Source organism: Juglans microcarpa x Juglans regia, chromosome 8D (genome assembly GCF_004785595.1).
Source record: "Juglans microcarpa x Juglans regia isolate MS1-56 chromosome 8D, Jm3101_v1.0, whole genome shotgun sequence".
Classification (NCBI taxonomy): Eukaryota; Viridiplantae; Streptophyta; class Magnoliopsida; order Fagales; family Juglandaceae; genus Juglans; species Juglans microcarpa x Juglans regia.
In genome coordinates, this window is record NC_054608.1 from 31,046,465 (window position 1) to 31,065,153 (window position 18,689).

Consider the following 18,689-nt stretch of genomic DNA (forward strand, 5'->3'; position numbering starts at 1 on the left):
TCTCAAATATTAGTTACAATAAATTCATCCCACTTTTCATATATGAAGATGACTGAATCACCTTCATATTAATATTTTATTCATTTCTATTGCACGGTCGTTTGGGTTTCTTCCCGCTAGTGTATCTCAGATTCACGCCTCTTTCCCTTTTGCTTCCCGCGGCCATCTCCTTCCTCGCACGACTCCTTTTCTCTTCTTCACAGTCACTTCTCGCAGCCATCTCCTTCTTCAGTACACGACCATGTCACTTACAATAGCTCTCTCTCTCTCTCTCTCTCTCTAAACTGAGACACCCATAATTTCCAGCCACCCAACAGGCCTTACGCAACAAAAAAAAACCCACTCCCTCACATCTCAGCCCTTGCCTTGCCGTAAACACAGTGGAGCCACCGTCAAACACAAGCAAACAAACCGAAACCATAGAGACCACCATATGAAGCCCCTCTCAAACGGCAACAGACCCCTCACGTAGCACCTCCCCCATGCAAGCCACCGTCCAACCCGTTGATGGATGCCAACTCAAACTGCTGCGACCAACAGGAAAGAAGCACTATACACGCACGACAGCCCCACGTTCAAGCTCCCTTCACCACGAAACCAACGTTAGCCACCCTATCTCCTCACAGGCGAGCAACTGGCAATCATCCAGCCACGATTTCTGTCATCCATGGTGTTGCATGGTACCTTTTTCTCTTGCTTTACTACCATGCACAGAGTAGACCCATTAGTGCTCACCGAATCTTAGCCCCAAATCTGCCGCATTCATCGTAAATCTCCCTCCATTTTTCCATTGGCTTCTCGGTGTAGCAGCGCCCCCAATAATCTCTATCTCTCTCTCTCTCTCACAGTGCTCTGTCGCCGCGCTAGCCACCGTTCACCTCACCCAGCTCCGTAGCGTCTTCTTCCCTCGGTGAATCACAGGTACGGCATCCTTCCCTGGTGAGTCTTCTGTCATTCACATAATTTGGACTTTTATTTTGTTCTTCCCGTGATTTAAACTCTAGGTGTAGTATTAACACAAATGCCACTCTAGGGTAGTATCAGAGCAGTTTTATTGGATTAGTTAATGTTATAATATATTTTTTATGAATGTAAAATAAATTTTACTTTTAGCTATTTTATTCACATAAATTTTAATATTGAAATAGCCATTTTTTAATTATATGACAATGAAATAATAAAAGATAAATTTAACTTTGACTATTCATATTAATCTCTATATTAGATTATCTATTTATTCATAGGTAATTAATAATTTTAAAAATATTTTTTTTAATTATGAAATTATTTATTTTATCATATTTTAGTATTTATAATATTATATATTAAATAGTAATCATATTCTAATTAAATTATGGATTAAAAATAGAAATTAAAGAGACATTGATGAGATCTCAGGAGAGAGAAACAAATGATATAAAATAGATTTGATGAATAAACAATATCTTTCAAATTTAGAAATTACTTTAGAAGTTACTATGAAATATAGTTATTCTAATGTGATATATTTTATGGTTCAATAGCTAAATTCTCATTAGATTTTATTTTTAACTAATCCAATGAGAGTGCTCTAAGAGAGAAAGAGCGCGCAATTGTAACTATTGTGGATGAGATACTGTAAGCGCATTTATGCACATTTATTATTGTAAACAATTTTGATTTCGGTTTTAAAGTTAAACTGGAGAAAGATTGTAAATATAAGATTTTGATATTATAGATTATTAGATTGTGAAAATGAATATAGTTATCGGAAGTTATTAGAGATTATGAAAAAAATAAAAAAAGTAATTAAAAAATAAAAATTAATTAAAGAGAGAAAAATAAAAAATAGTAATATTCTATCATTATAGAGAGTATAATAACTAATCTAATATAAATTTTAATTTTAAGTGATGAGTTAAAAGTAAATATAAATAAATTACATATTAATTAAATTTTAGAGAACGCAATACCAATGCTCTAACTACTAACTCTCAACTGACAAGATGTTACTATAATCACGTTCCGAAAAGTCACCTAGAATTACACTGCTAACCATTTTAAAGTCTACATTAAAACGCGAGTGCTACATATTAGATAAAAATAATTTTACAAGTTGACGAAATTTTATGTAATTTATTAAATTTATTTTATAATAAAAATAATTTAATAATTTAATAAAACACATTAAACTACAACAGTTTCTAAGATTATTTTTACGTAATTTATTTATAGCTAGAGTATTTTTCTATAAAAATTATAAACACACATAACTTTCACAATACTTTACACAACTATATTTTAAAATGAAGAGTATTTTTGTAATATAACTTATAAAAGCAACCTCATTTTAAAACATGAGTATATATTTTGAAATGTATTGTGTGGTATCAATGTATCATTACTCTTTCTCTATTTAAAAAGAAATGCTATCTAGTAGCCATTTGACTACTATCCTATAACTTGATAGAATTAGTAGTGGACTCAATAAGGTTTGACCAAAATTTAGTTGGAGACTTTACTCGTATAAATTTAGGTAGCTACTTTTCAACAACATCAAATTACAGACTCTCCAAATCTATCACTATTATATTAAAATATTAATTTTAACATTTTTATTTATTTTAATTTTAATTACAATTTGAATATTTATTCGTCATTAAAAAAAGTACACATTAATTTTCTAACATTGATATTAGATTTAAAAAAAAATTGGCATAAAATAATATTAATATTGTAGAATTAGAACTTGAAGCACTCCAACAAGATGATGCCACGTCATTGAAATGATGATTGATGGAGACTGATTACTTTTTGTGGTTGAGTTTGAGATTTGGGCGCTTTGTGATTTTGAAACGGATAGGAATTTTCTGAAGTTGTGAGCTCGAATGAAATGAATAGTACGCGAGAGAGAATTTTTTATACCAAAATAATATTTGGCCAGTAACTTGGACTCAACAGATTTGACTAGTAAAAATTATCAAAGTTAAAAGTACTGTAATTTTGTTGAGTCTACTATAATTAATTTTATACAATCTAGTTAAACTCTGGCCAAAATATAATTTTGTTAAGTCCACTATTAGTACTTTGATATAACTTGAGATCATTACACTACTATTCAATATTTTATCATTATTTTTTACTACTTTTTATTATTATTATTATTTAATATTTTATCATTATTTTTTTATATTTTTTTACTATTTTCACAAATTATTTGAGACTACTTCATTACTCAAATATAACTAATAATTAGAGATTATTGAGTAATGATATACACACAACATATTATACAATAATATTATAAAATGAGAATACTTTTATAAAATAGTATTACTTTTATAAGATGTTTTATAAAATTATCATTTATTTAAAATATTATTATGTAAAGTATTGTAAAATATGTTACGTGTAAATCATTTTTCATTTAGTAGTACCGGCCATGTCGCCGTGTTTTGACAGGTGGGTCCCTTTCAACACGACACCTCATTTCTGTCCCCTTTTCGTATATTCATTTTAGTGCATAATTTTCCTAAAACACGTGGCAATTTCTGACCCATCCCGGTTGAGAGATCAGAACGACAAAAACATTCGCAAAAGCAGAAGCAGCAAAGCCACAGAGAAAAGGGCAAAATCATCCTCATCCTCGAACTTTGGCAGAACACTGTACTTACAATCACAGGAACAGAAAAGAGAACAGCTTTGTTTCGAACAGGAGCAGATAGAAAGATAGAAGCTTTTTAGTTTTCTCTCTGTCTATGATCTGTTTAAGCAAGACACCGGTTTCGATCCCTATAGAAATTCAAATCCCAGTTCTTTTGGCGAAGCCTTCGCCATTACATGTCAGAAAGAGGAACCTGATATCGGTGGGGCTGACCCGATACGAACCCGGATTTTTTTTCAGGTGGAAGACAAAGAAAATGGCGAACGCCCTCGATACGTCGCCGTTGTCGCTGATGTTGACTTCTGGGGCGAGTGGGCGCATGAACGCGCTTCTCTCTCCTCGGGTGTGGAGGAGCCTGGTGATGCTTATCAACGCGTTTGTGCTGCTTCTCCTGGTCCCGGTCCGTGGGCGAAGACGAAGCCCGTCATCCTCGTGGCCGAGAAGGGAAGAGAAGCGTGAGGAAAGCGGCGGGACCCAGCATCATCACAGGAAGGGTGGTGACTGTGGACCCTTGGTTCGGGTCTCGGCGAAGATTCTTCCGTGGTTGAAGAGGAGCGTAGTGGAGCAGGAAGTCGCGGCGAGGAGAGCCCTGGCGATGAGGAGAGTGTTGCAGGATGATGCTGATGGCAAGAGCTTGGTGAGGGAGTACTCTCTGTTTGTTACGACGAGAGGCGATACCATTTTCACGCAGTCGTGGACGCCAGTTTCCATCAGGAAGAGGTAAATGGTTTCTCTATTTCTTTTCTATTTTCATTAGCTTGGTGGTTTTGGGAATATATTGGAACATAGAATCTGCTGTTTTTTGGAAATTACCATTGTTTTCAGTTCATTTTTCTTTCTTGAAACAACGTTTGATGGTTATTTAATTGCAGTTTAGGAACTGCCGAAATGGGTATCTTTTCAGATTGTTATGAGTGTATTGGCTTTTTCAGTTGTTCTTCTTGTTATGTGGCTTGAGAGGCAGACGTCTTATGGGAAAAATGGCATCCCGGGAGTGGTGATCATAAAGAGGTGAACTCGTCGTCTAACGAGAAAGGACAATAATAATGTTGTGAAATTTGTTATGACAGTAGGATTTGGAGATAGGTGTAGATTGGATTCTACAGTTTTTACTAAGCATTTATTTACAAGGACAATAGTAATGTTGTGGAACCCACAGTTTAGACCCTAGAGCTCGGACAAAAACTTTAGGAATCTTGGTCGAAGTCAGTTCATTATTGTTGGTCCAACATGTATTCAGTATTTAGGTCCATCTTTGAATTAATGAAGCTGTCATTCCTGCCCAAAGTTGGCCCCTTGAAGTGGTTCTTACTGTTCTTGGGTTCTATAGCAGTTTCACCCAGGTCTTCAGCTTTTTTTGGGGATCAAAGGCCTAATTGTCGCCTAATTTGTGCAGGGGGGTGGTTCTTATTATGCATGGCTTGAATGAACACAGGTCTGTTTTGAAGTCATTTTCAGTTGCCAATAAAGTATGATGTATTTCTCAAGAATTCTGTTATTGGAAACAGTGGCAGATATAATGATTTTGCAAAGCAGCTGAATGCTAATGGCTTTAAGGCTTATGGAATGGATTGGATTGGTGAGTCCAAGAATAATCTTCACATGCTCACCATTGAGTTTCACCTTCTAATTAAGCCATCATTATCTGTACGTGTTCTTCTATATATCATTGCTCAAATTTTATTTCGTTCGTACCTCTTAAGTTTTGTTTTTTTAGTTTTTGTGGTGATTTATTTTAAAATCAGAGATGATATCAGACTCTCATTACCTCCTTGATAGACCTAGTGTATCTCCATTTGCTTCTTTTATGATGGTATCATGAGCAATAAAATCAAAGATATATTGATGATACCCAGTGTTTTTTAGTGGTGTTCTTTCTCAATATTGCAAGTTATGAACAGTCTTGCAGAAGCAATTTATGAAATGTGTGAAAGAAAAGGTAGATAAAAGTATCTTTGATATAATTGACTGATAAGCTCTCTTACTTACCAAGGCATTATAATTGATGGGCTCTCATTCAGCAGAAAGAAGGAACAGAATTGTAAGTTAAGGAGCATATCCAATTTGCAATGCCCTTACTATGTTTTCATGAAGCTACTGTATGAGTTTAATCAATATGATACCTTTCAGGCCTGAATCTCTGATGCTGAACTGTAGAATGGGATAGGGATCTCAAATTAAATGGTGAAGAAATGTATATATAATCCAAAGCATTCCAATAATTTTTTGTTAAGTAAGCCCAGATGTTACTTAACAAAAAATTTCAGATGTTACTTAATAATTTCATGAATCTCTGATTCTAACAATCCAAAAAGTGCGTAGAAAGGGACTCAGATGTTACTTGTATTCGCCTTTAGTTTTTTTCCCTTTTGAACTCTGTTACTGCATGTGAAGGAGATTGCCCGTGATGTATTATAACATGGCCTGTTATTTTTGGCCCTCTTCTCTTAACATATTATATGTACTCCATTAATATCCCTGCCCTGGATTTATATATTAAATATAGATTAGTCTTCATCTTTTAGTATTTGGGGCAAGGAAATGGCAAACATTTTTTTCTAAATGATTTCCATATAACCTTGTACTTATTTCTTTTACATTTTTAATTTTCTTTTTGTGCTGGGGAAACAGATTCATATTCTAAATCTGTCTTTATAGTTCTTCATTTTTTTCCTGATTGGTGGGAGCCTTTTGAATTGATAACAATAGTTTGGGAATGTGATGCCTTTGCAGAGTCAAGCTTTTTAAGAATGTTAAACATTTTAATAATCGAACTTGCATAGATGCATGTGACCACGGGACTTTGATCTATAGGTATTATGCTTAATACACACTTTTGGGTGGTGTTTGTAACTTGTGTTTGGATCTGACCTCTGCATATGTACTGAACTCTATTGTTACCCTTGTAATATTATAATTTATATGGGCTAATTGGATTGTATTTTTTTTCTCTTTTATGTTTTTATTTTTCTTTTTGTGCTGTTAATTTCTTAAGCTAAAAATATGCTTTTTTGGTCTTCTTCTTCTGAACCTCAGCAAATCACTTCTATTAGGTGGCTGCAAATATTATAATTGGGCTCTTTATTAGCTTTGCAAATTTGACCACACACCTACTTGAGCAGCTAGACGGGATGGATTAAAATGTAACAATAAAATCTCATGTCCTTGGGTGTACAGCTAACTTTAGCCCCAGCTAGTTGATGCTTTTTTTTTTTTCCAGTTCAGTAGCTCATTCTTTTTGGTTATAGTATATATGTTCTCATCTGTCTGTTCGTTCCTATTCCCGTAGGTCATGGTGGAAGTGATGGGCTGCATGCATATGTTCATTCGCTTGATGACGCTATTACAGATATGGTATGTTATGAGGTTCATTTACAAGGGGGGCTGATGAGAATATAGTCAAAATAATCAACATAAATCTTTGGTTATTAATTCTTTCCTAGCATATAGGCATGGACAGGGGCGTTGTGTTCAACTTAATTGCTAGCAAAAATAAACTGTTTTGCTTTTAACGATGTGCATCTGCAACTCTTAATATCTGTACAGAAGTCATTCATCAGGAAGATTTTAGCAGAGAATCCTGGGCTTCCATGTTTTTGCTTTGGACATTCAACAGGTGCAGCAATTGTTCTGAAGGTAAAGTTTGGTTGAAGGATATGATACTTGCAATGTGCAACTTATCCACCGATTGATAATGAAACTTCAATCCTCTCTTTACGGACCCAATAGACCTGGAATTTATGTGAGGTTTGTATTTGTTCCGTGTAATTTTAGGCAATGCATGACCCAAAGGTGGAAGCCCGTGTATCTGGTGCAGTACTGACATCACCTGCAGTTGGAGTTAAGCCATCCCATCCCATTTTTGCGGTGAGAATATTCTTGTAGTGATATTCTATTGTATCTGATTGCCAAGTGCTCACGGGTTGAGATACCTTTATCGAGTACCACTTTGTTGAATTTAAAAATACTCACCATAAAAGTGGCATATTGATCAGTTAGTAGAATCTTCCTTATCATATTGTTTCTTTATGGCAGGTACTGGCCCCAATTTTCTCATTTTTGCTGCCAAAATATCAACTTCGTGCTGCTATTAAGAAGGGAACACCAGTTTCTCGGGACCCAAATGCCCTAATAGCCAAGTATTCAGATCCACTAGTGTATACTGGATCCATCAGGGTAAGGACTGGTTATGAGATTCTCCAAATAACCTCCTACTTGCAGCAGAATCTGAGCAAATTGAGAGTGCCTTTTTTAGTTCTCCATGGCACTGCTGACACTGTAACTGACCCAGAAGCTTCTCAGAAACTGTATGAAGAAGCTTCTTCGGCTGACAAAGCCATCAAATTGTATGAGGGATGCTTACATGATCTCCTTTTTGAACTGGAACGAGAGGCTATTGTGGAAGACATAATTGAATGGTTGAATTGTAGGGTATGATGGCAGATGGTGCAGTAAGAGAGAGTATTGAGAAGTTCTCGAACTAGAACTTCTTATCTAGTGACCATTTCTATGGAACCTTGGAAAAGGCTTTCCAATGAAAAAGGGGAGAAAAAAGGGGTAGCTGATTAAAACACTAAGGCAAGCCTTATGTTGAGAATATGACCCTGTTTCATTTTTCTTACACAACCTGTAAAACTAGTGACTGAAGAAAGAGGAGGATTGCTTGGTTTGGAGCATTTGCCTTTATAATGAATACATGTAAGTATTTGAACTTTGAAACAATAAAATTACTTGTTTTAATCCTATTTTATTTTCATCCCAATGTTGAATTTTCATCACTCTTGGATTGTTTCTTGCATGTTTTTTAATTAAAAAAAATCAAAAGTTAATGAGTAATTCTACTCATCATCCTAATTCTCATCATCCTCTCATCATCTCATGATGTGGCATTAGATGATTGTAAATTGTTTATTATATTTCACTTGTGAACCTATCATCTAATACCACATCATGAGATGGTGAGAGGATGATGAGAAAATAGATGGTAAATAGATTTTTTCTTATCGCGGTATCTACATTACAAAGATAATCTTGGCATTATGAGATAGGAACACGGCTCTCCCTCCCATTTCAACAGCACTTGTTCCCCGAACAACACCAACAGGCAACAACAAGAGCTTCAAAACAGGGAGAAAGCCTAAGGTAAGGATTTCTTGATTGATTTCCCTCGACTTTTCTTCTTCTATGGCTGTGTTCAATAATCTATCACACGAGCTCTGAGTTGGATATAGTTTTGAGGTTACCCTAAAGTTTGGTTATTAGTTTCTTTTGCACACAATTTTCCTACTATTTCACCTTTTCTTTTAATGGTGGTGCATGGAATTGAAATTGATCTATTTATTTTTTGTTTCAAGTTGTAATCCCACCATATGTTTTGCAACACAGTTCCTTGGGAAGAAAAACCAATACCAAATGAGCCCTGGTATTTCTTTTTCAAGGAGGGGAAAAACAAAACGAAACAAAAAACATCCTTGCGAGACACAGAGCTTAAGAACATATCGGTGCAGTTCTCTAGAATGATGCCAGAAATAAGCCTAGCACATAGTTTTTCTTAAGGACAAAAAAGGATAGGAGGGGGTAGCCGGAGGTGGTTTCTCTACCTGAGCATGACCACACCCTATCCCCTTAGAATTTTGCACAGAGATGCTATCCAGGCAAGATAACCAACAACAATCAACATCCATGCCATCTAGCATAGATGTAATGCACAACTTCTACAACCAAACAACAGCAGTTAACCAGCAACAATTTGCAGTTCACGACAATCCATAACTCGCATTGGCATTTTAGCAACAATGCCTACAAAATTCTGAATGACCTCCACGCCGTTTTGAGGTTGGTTGTGCTGTTTTGCGCATATAAGTGTTGAGAAGTGTTGTGAAAATTCTTTGCAAAACATTTTATCATCAAGCCAAAGCTATCCTGGATGTGACATTTTATTCTATTAGTTCCATCATCATAACTGATCGACATCATAAAGCAACTGGGTGTTATTCTTTGGAATTTTTAAACAAAGACTTAAATAAATGTTCTCTTAATCAATTTACACCAAAATAGTGGGTTCTTGTGGCGTGCACCTTACACGCTATAATGAATGGTCCTCAAGCAGTTGTGGGTGGGGAAATTAATGTTGATGGCAACTGTAATGGTCCTCAAGCATCTTGGACAATTGCCGTCTCATCTTCTAGCATGTATACATTGGAGCCAATCAGCAGTATTAGGGGTGATAAGTCGTGGCTTTCTTCTTTTTGACTCCTTTTATATTCCTCTTTATTTCATATTGTTCTGAATTTGCCTTTCCTTTTTCCTCGCTGCATACCAAAACCTTCATTGTTGGAGTGATTATTCCCTTCTTTACATTTTCATGCTTTCCTTTTATTCTGAAGTAAAGCAGAATAAAAGGATGCAACAAATCGGTGACATTGCTCAGAAGTAAAGCATGAGCTAACCACAATGTATCAGCAGATCAACAATGTGATTTTGAAACAAAAACAATGAACGACTCACAGAACGATTTTGGTGGCAGCAGCTGTGGTCCACTAATGGTGGCTATCGCAGTTCAATGTTGGTTTAGTCATTCATTTAGGCTGTTTGACATCACTAGATGAGGCTGTTGTCTATTAAACCACATATTGCAGCAATTAGCCCGAATAGATACCTCACCCAAAAGCTAATTATCAGCGCCTGCTATTTCATTCCAATTTCCTCCTGTTGCATCAGTGTTGAGTCAAGAATTTTTGTATCATAATTAAGAGATCTGATCAAGTCAGTGAGAATTGTGGAACGCTAGCAGTTGAGAACCACATGTAATTTTATTTTTACTGTTCTACTAGGTTGCCTTTGCCTTCCATTAGAATCGTCTAAAATTTATCCGTATCACTCAATAATCTCAGTGCCAGTTACATTTGTATCAAAAGAAGAAAGAAAAAGATGATTACACAAGTAGACATGCATAATTCAATTGTCACCAATAGCCTCTGCACGAGCAGGATCCATTCCTAAAATGATGGAATCGACTCGCATCTCTCAAAATAATTTCATTGTCAATGATCTTGGATATATAGGTAATAGCAGTGTGGCAATCACCACAGACCCGCAAGTTCTTGGTGATTCGGATCGGTGCTCCTTCTGGTGATGTTAGGATGCCATAGGCAAGCGCCAACTTCTCACTGTGTTCAAAAAGAAGGTCACCCTTCTCCTCATCGTCAACATCATGAAGAGCATAGCTCATCTCAGGAATATACCCCATGGCTTTGATGCGTTGAATTAGGTCAGCAAGGATCTCATATATTTGTTGAGACAGTGGATGAGACCTGTCTCCCACAAAGAATGTTGCAGTGCCTTTCTTTCCTTGGACCCAACTGCAGCCAGGCCTCTTTCTGATCCCTGTATGTTTCATCAGAGATCTGATTCTGGCCACATCTTTCCAACGCCTGGCATTGGCATATATGTTCGAAAGCAAAGTATATGACCCATCATTCTCAGATTCCAATTCTGACAATCGCTTTGCAGCATATTCCCCGAGTTTAACATTTGAATGGGTCCTGCAAGCACTAAGCAATGCCACCCACACTATCGGGGTCGGTTCCATAGGCATGCCTTCAATGAGTCTCAAGGCTTCATCCAAGCGACCAGCACGACCCAAGAGGTCAACCATGCAAGCATAATGTTCCACTCCAGGAACAACCGCAAATTCTTCCCTCATGTCATTGAAGTATTGGATACCCTTCTCAACCATTCCAGTATGGCTGCAAGCATAAAGAGCAACAACCAATGTCACACCATCCGGCACCCACCCTGCTCTCCTCATCTCATCAAAAACCTGGAGAGCTTCTTCTCCACGACCATGCATGCCATAACCTGTCATTAGAGATGTCCAAGAGACATCATTCCTCCGCCTCATGTTATCAAACAAAACTCGAGCAGCATCAATGTCTCCAGATTTGGAATACATATCTATGAGGCAATTAGCTACAAACACCATCGCAGAATCATACTGATTACGGAACACATGAGCATGAATTTCTTTACCACATCTTAGAGCACCCAAACGAGAACAAGCCATCAGTGCACAAGATAGAGTAAAAGCGTTTGGCTTTAGGAAATTCTTAGGTCCAAGCATCTTGGAGAAAAGCTCCAAGGCATCATTGGCTTCCCCATGCTGTGCATAACCACCAATCATGACAGTCCAGGTTACCACATTCCTACTCCTTGGTGCCATCGAGTCAAACATCATTCGTGCTACTTTTGCACTTTTGCACTTACCATACATGTCAATGAGACCATTAATTACCATTAGATCATCCCCAGAATCACCTCCCTCCAAATTCAGAATACATTTTATCGCATAACAATGGGTCTCTTTTCCATGAAGGAGTGCTCCCACAGAAGCACAACCAGAAAGAAGAGACATAAGAGTAACAACATTCGGCTCTAAACCACAAGCTCGCATTTGTCGAAACACGCCCAATGCTTCATAACCATGGCCCCTCTGAGCATACCCAGCAATCACCGCACTCCATGTTACGACATTCAACTTGATCTTCTCCTCCCGCATCTTCTCAAACAGAGCAAGAGCATCCTCAAATCTACCAATCTGAGAGTACCCAGTAACCATAGCATTCCAAGAGACAACATCCTTAACAACCATCCGCTCAAAAACATTGTTTGCTTCATCCATCATCTGACACTTGGCATACATGTCCACGATAGCATTACCCACAAAAACATCTTCCACTAACCCACTCCGAACTGCAAAACCATGAACCTCCTTACCCTGAGACCACGCGCCCAATGAAGCACACGCTGGAAGAGTATTTACAATACTAACAGCATCTGGACAGATTCTAGTATCTGCCGTCATTCTACCAAAGATTTTTAGTGCATTGTTTGCATCACCGCTTTGTACATAAGCAGCCACAATCGAATTCCACGAAACCACATCACCTATCCCTCTTTGGCATAAATCTTCAAACACCCGACGTGCCTCATTCAACATACCACACCTTCCATACATTGCCACCACTGCATTACAAATGAACACATTGGAGTCAAACCCATTTGCAAACACAACGGCATGGACCGAAGCGCCTCGACGATATGACGGAAGCTCACCGCAAGCTTTAAGAACAAAAGGGAAAGTGTAGTGGTCTGGTCTCCACCCAAGTCTCTGCATTTTTCTATACAAACCCAGCACGTCCTCAAGAAACCCGAGATGCACGGCATGCCTTATCAGGGCATTCCACCAAAACACGGTGGAGTATGTTGGAACAAGGCGTTCGAGCACCAAAATTGCTTGCCCTGGAGCTTTGCAGGCTATGTAGGTGCCCATGAGGCTGGTGGCCATGTTCGCGAGGCCCTGGACCAAGATTTGCTGATGGAGGAGCTTGGCTTGTATTAAGCTCTTGCATTGTTTAAAAAATGTGGCTGTGATGAGAGGAATTGTGGGTGTTCTAGTAGTAGTGCAGAAGAAGCAGGTGGTGAAGGGATTGAATGGAAGAAGCGGCTTTGGTTTTACATGAAGGAAGAAAGCGAGGAGCATGCTATGCTAGTGGAGCGGGGTAATGGCAGGAGACTTCAGAATGAGAGATGGTAGTTTTTCTCAGTTTTTTGCAAATGAGGTTTTGTTGTTAGTTTTTAAGGAATTTAGGAGAAAAGTTTGTGGTTTCATGTCACGGCCCCTGCTGGGGGGTGAACCCTTTAACCTGAAATCCATAATAATAAGAAAACTTATATACAATAACCCTCCAAAATCAAATATCTCAAAAAAAATATTCCAAAGAAATTAAACTCAACACTACTAAATATTCTCTAAAATCTCCCAAATTCACTTATGCCACCTGACACTTGTCTCACATTTCTTTTATAATCCTGTCATGTGCAACTCATACAACACCATATACTGTTTTGAATCCTATCAAACAACTACTAAAATCTAAACGCTTGCTCAACCAAAACATCAACTCCACAATGGCCCAACTGTACAAATCTACAACTGCCACTAAGTTTTCAGTCATCTAAAATCCCTCCCAACAGTGTCAAATCAACATGCTATGATTTTCGCCAAATATAAAAAATCCTTTAAAATCCCCAACATTTGACCAAACCAAACGTCACGCAACACTAGTAAAGTATAGGAATTTACCTACTGTCAATGGTGACCCAGCTCAAGTTTGAGGAGGACAGGGGTGTGCAGCGTGCGATCGGGCTTGACAGCGTGGAACGTCCGTTCGACTGGGTCACGGTGGCAATGCGGTGGAGTTTCTGTCATGGTGACATCATGAAAGGTGCGGCTCGTGAGAGAGAGTGACAGATAGATGAGAGGGACAGAGAGAGAAACTGAGAGGAAATGAGAGAAACGGTCGGAGAGGGAGAGGAGAGAGGGAAACCGAGAGACCTACCAGCCTTACTGGCCTGGTGAAGCACAGCGGCAGCAGGGCTTTTGGCGTAGGCGCCGTGGAGTGCGAAAGAGGCGTGACGCCGTCGGAAGAAAAAACAGAGAAAGAGAGCAGTGGCGTTCGATGGTGGAGGAGTTGGACGAACGGTGTCGGAAAGAGCAGCCTAATCACTGGGAGAAGGAGGGAAACCGAGTGAGAAGCAGAGAGAGAGAGAGAGTGGCGGCGTGCAAGCTGTGCATGTATAACGAGCGGCAGCGGCGGAGAGACGTGAGAGATAAGAGAGAGAATCAGAGACGGAAACGGAGAGAGAGAGAGAGAGAGAGAGAGAGAGAGAGAGAGAGAGAGAGAACGCCGGGCGGCGTGGCTTGGTATGGAGGTGCCGACGGATGTGAGCGAGAGACGTCGGGAGGCTGGGGAAGAAGAAGAAAAGAAATTATCTAAGGGCAGCCGACCAAATCCTCGTCGTTTTGGGTCATTTCATTTTTTTTGGAAACCGGGCGGGCTGGGTCTGGTCCTGGCCTGGATTCTAACGGGTCGGGTTAAAAAACATAGATAAATTTATGGGACCATTTCATAAATCAAAAGATGTCATTTTGTATATTCACTTAAGAGAAATTCATTCCAATTATTTGTATATGAGAACTTTTTATAATTGGGAAGATATGTAAATTCGCTCTATTTAATGTTGTTCGTATATTTTCTAAGGTCATGTTTGGATACGAAAAAAAATGTTTGAAAATATTTGAAAATTTTAGAAATTTATTTGAGATTAGGCCATGTTTGGATATAAAAAAATGTTTGGAAATATTTGAAAACTTTTGAAATTTGTTTGAAATGAGGTTTTAGAAAAAAAAAAAAAAAAAAAAAAAAAAAAAGAGAAATTCTTGAATAAGAATATTTTTAAAATAAGTATTACATTTGAGTTTATAAAAGTGGATAGATATAATTGAAAAGCTGCTTGAATATAATTTTTTAAGATTATCCTTTATTTTGAAACTTTTAAAATTTGTATTAACTTTTTTTATTTGAGTAATAATTAGGTAATTATTAGATGAAAAAGATAAAATAGAAATTTTTTTGTGTTTGAGTAATGTTTAAGAATGGAGTTATGAGAAAAGTTGAAAGATGTTGAAAATTTATGAGAATCCTAAGGTCACCAAATATGTTGTAGTGTTCATATTTATAGCTCTCTAATTATACATAGTGCCGGTAGGCAAACAATTTTGAGGAATCTTTATCTAAACTATCTCTAAATTATAGGAACTCAAACATTCTTGGTAAACTACAAACAAGGTGTCAAGGAGTCTTGAAGTGGTAAATTAGGATAAAGGTGAGTTCACAAGCTTTGCTATAGTCCAACTACAAACTCGTTTTCATTGTCCTCAAAGCTCTAGTCATTCATATTTTAAATAAGATCTTAAGTTTTATTTATTTCTCTTTGCGCATGTACAACAACAAATAACTCGAAGTCATTTTCTACAATGTGTCACTCCCTTGATTTTTAACATGCCGATAAAATCCTCTATGTCACAAGACCACTTAATTTAAGCGAGCAGCCTAATAATACCATTCCAATTACTACTAGTTACCTGATAATTAGGGTTGGGCGGCTAGGCACTGCCACCTGCCCGTACTCAACTAGGAGCCTAGGGAGGGACTCGGGCTGGGACCAAGCCCGCTCAAGATTTAACATGTCTGCCTGGCCAAACCCATAAATATATATATATATATATATATTTAAAAATAATAATTTTATTTAATAAAACAATGTGTTTCTTATTAGGTTTTGTTTAAAAACTTAAACCCCTCCCCCTAGCGTCTCTTTCTTTTCCCTTTCTCACTTTTTCCACTCTCAGTGTCTCTTCCTTTTGCGGCCTCGCCTAAACCCCCACCGTCTGATGTTGTCTCTCTTTCTTCCTCTTACTGTCGACCTTGCCTCCTAGTCGTAGTTATGTCTATCTCTCTCTCTACCAAAGTTTGGTTTTGGATATTTTTTATTTTTTATTTTGACTTTTCGGTTGATTTTGGGCAGTGGTTTTGGCTGTGGTTTGGGGGGCAGGGGGGAATCCGCCCATCGGCATACGGACTGGGGCCCCCACCTATCAAGGGCCAAACTCTTCCCCTGATCATGCAACGACAGGGGTGAGACTAGGGTGGCCCTCGTTCAAGGGTGCGAGTAGCACCCATACTCACAATGCAATAATAGACCATCTATCATACTTAAACTTATCCAAAATGAGTATCTTCCCTACAAAAGAAAGCAACTTTTAAAAGTTTCTTAATTTGCTACCAAGAAAAATATTGATGGATTCACCTTAAACTATTAGTATTAGTCATTTAAGAATTTCTTGATTTTCCTAGCGTAGTTGGGGTTTAAGACTCTAAGCTATGAATTAAACTCAACTTGAGAAAGCACCTACAATTCTTCGCCGTCCAGATTCCTCTTGTTTGGTTTCTAGCGGGTAAGATGCTTATATGGTCATGTTCAAGTAGTGAAGTCACTTCTAGTCACCCTCTCCTGCCCAAAAGAAAAATCGTGTTTATACACGTTAAATAGTTTATGATAAAGTTCACATGTTAAATAGTTTTTAATTGAAATCATCTCCTGCAGTTATAGTTGCTTTTGATGACATAAGCTTGCCAACAAGCATACACGAGGTTGCTTTGAATAGACTATGGGCAGGCTTGCCGATAGAACTTTTGCAACTGGACTATTCCAACTATCCTTTATTCTCTATTTTCCGAAGCTTTGAATGTGTTTGCTATTTTCACTGATTTATGATCGTTGTGTGAGAAACCATTCTCTTTGTGAGAGTGTGTGTGTGTGTGTGTGAGAGAGAGAGAGGGAGAGAGAGATGTGTGTCAATCAACATGGGATGGGACAAAGATTTCCCCAAACCATTCATGTAAGACGTTACCACAAGCTTCACACGGGAAAGAGAATGCCTCATGGTGACTAGGGTGGAGCGATATCGTATTTGGTCTCACTTGGTAGTTGGGATGTAGAATCTCTTGACGTATCACATGTTGGCATTTTCAAGTTAGTTGGTCGGACAAACGTTTCTTTAGTGCAACATGTTATCTCTGTGTGAGAGTTGACCTATGTTGGGATATAGGTGAGCTGACTTGCACCATGTTGGTCAGGTAGAAGGGATTTCCTTGATTTCAATGGTGGAACGGCTCATCCCCTATTGGCCTACCAAGCAACGTATGTCTATATGATGAATATCTATGTGATGAGCTTCTGTGTAAAGGCGATCGTGCCTTTTGAAGAAATGTTATTTATGGATTTTAACTATTAGAGTAAAGGGTGATTTCTCGCCTAAATAATATCTATGCTTTAAAATACATTGTGTAGAAATAATTCCTCGCCATGCTTATATATATGTATTTCACTAAGAGGATGATTCATCGCCATATTTATAGATCCATTTGTTTATCCGATAAAGGGTGATTTCTTGCCAAGCATACATATATATGTTCTTCCACTGTTTATAAGAAACTATATATTTCATCTTTAGGAGTCTTATGTCTTGTTAGTAGTTTTTGTCATTACTACCTAACCTACCTATGGTTTCATCCTCTAGACCATATACTTGGATATAGAGTTAGAACCAGGAGTGATGTCTGAGGAAGAATAGTTGATCCGGCCCGAACCTTGAGAACAAAGGCTTGTCTCTGTCGTAAGAACCATGCATCATTTGAGTTGTACTTAGTCCATTCAAAGGGGCGACCACTTGTATTTTTTCTATCACCCGTTAGGCAATGAATGAACTATTTAGGTTGTATGTATTTCTAAGTTTGGATTAAATGAGGAATGATGATAATTATTTATATGATGTGATTTAGATTTATGATACTACAAGGTCTAGTTTACCGACTATACCTCTATCTCTTCTACTACTATTTTATATTTGAAACCTGACACATGCACTTCCATCTGGACGATGTGTGCCAATTCCTAACTAAACCTTGGGTGTTAACCGTTTGGTTGACATCCTTAACACCATAAATCCTCACCAGGACTTTTACAAAGCAATGGGGGCCCATAAAGGCCCTTAAGGCTGAGCAAAAATCTGAAAACTCAACTCCGAATCCGAATCTAACTCCACTCCCACTCTGACTTCGTTCAAAGTCATAGTCAGATTTTTTTAATATTTTAGTCAGAGTTGAAGTCAAAGGCCGGACTAACTACGCTCCGACTTTATACTTCGACTCCGATACTGTACATATATTATAAAAATATGTATTTATCTATATATTGATCATATTTACTAGTATAGTTATATAACTAGAACTTATATAATTAAATTCAATAGTATACTAGTATGAGCTAATTATTATAAATTAATATACTTATACTATAGTATAAATAGACTAATAATAGTTTAATATATGCAACATGATAGTATTACTACTATACATAATATAACAACATGTAATTAGAAACTAGAAATAAGTATAGTATATATTTAGGATAGAAATAAGTTAGACACTATTATAATATGTAATTAGACACCGTAGTATAATAATAACATGTAATCAAACACTATAATATAAGTTTTGTACAAAGATAAATTAAACACTACTATAGAAATAAGTCTAGTATAATAAGTTAATAACACATAATACTAGTTTACTAAAGTATA

The 18,689-nt window shown here is 37.4% G+C and overlaps 2 protein-coding genes across 3 annotated transcripts; one reads left to right on the forward strand and one right to left on the reverse strand.

Moving 5' to 3' along the window:
* Window positions 1-3,542: 3,542 nt before the first annotated feature.
* On the forward strand, window positions 3,543-8,388 carry LOC121242672 (monoacylglycerol lipase-like). 2 transcript variants are annotated; one of them, XM_041140589.1, is made up of 7 exons: window positions 3,545-4,363; window positions 5,040-5,078; window positions 5,152-5,222; window positions 6,933-6,997; window positions 7,190-7,279; window positions 7,418-7,510; window positions 7,679-8,388. In XM_041140589.1, exons 1-7 carry the CDS (start codon window positions 3,738-3,740, stop codon window positions 8,078-8,080), a joined length of 1,386 nt encoding a protein of 461 aa, XP_040996523.1. In that variant the 5' UTR covers window positions 3,545-3,737; the 3' UTR covers window positions 8,081-8,388. The 2 variants fall into 2 exon arrangements, with proteins under 2 accessions (XP_040996524.1, XP_040996523.1); XM_041140590.1 differs by lacking the exon at window positions 5,040-5,078 and having other exon boundaries at window positions 3,543-4,363.
* A 2,052-nt stretch (window positions 8,389-10,440) lies between these two features.
* Window positions 10,441-13,327, reverse strand: LOC121242670 (pentatricopeptide repeat-containing protein At5g16860). The gene has a single exon (XM_041140588.1). It carries the CDS (start codon window positions 13,182-13,184, stop codon window positions 10,608-10,610), a length of 2,577 nt encoding a protein of 858 aa, XP_040996522.1. The 5' UTR covers window positions 13,185-13,327; the 3' UTR covers window positions 10,441-10,607.
* Between the last annotated feature and the right edge of the window lie 5,362 nt (window positions 13,328-18,689).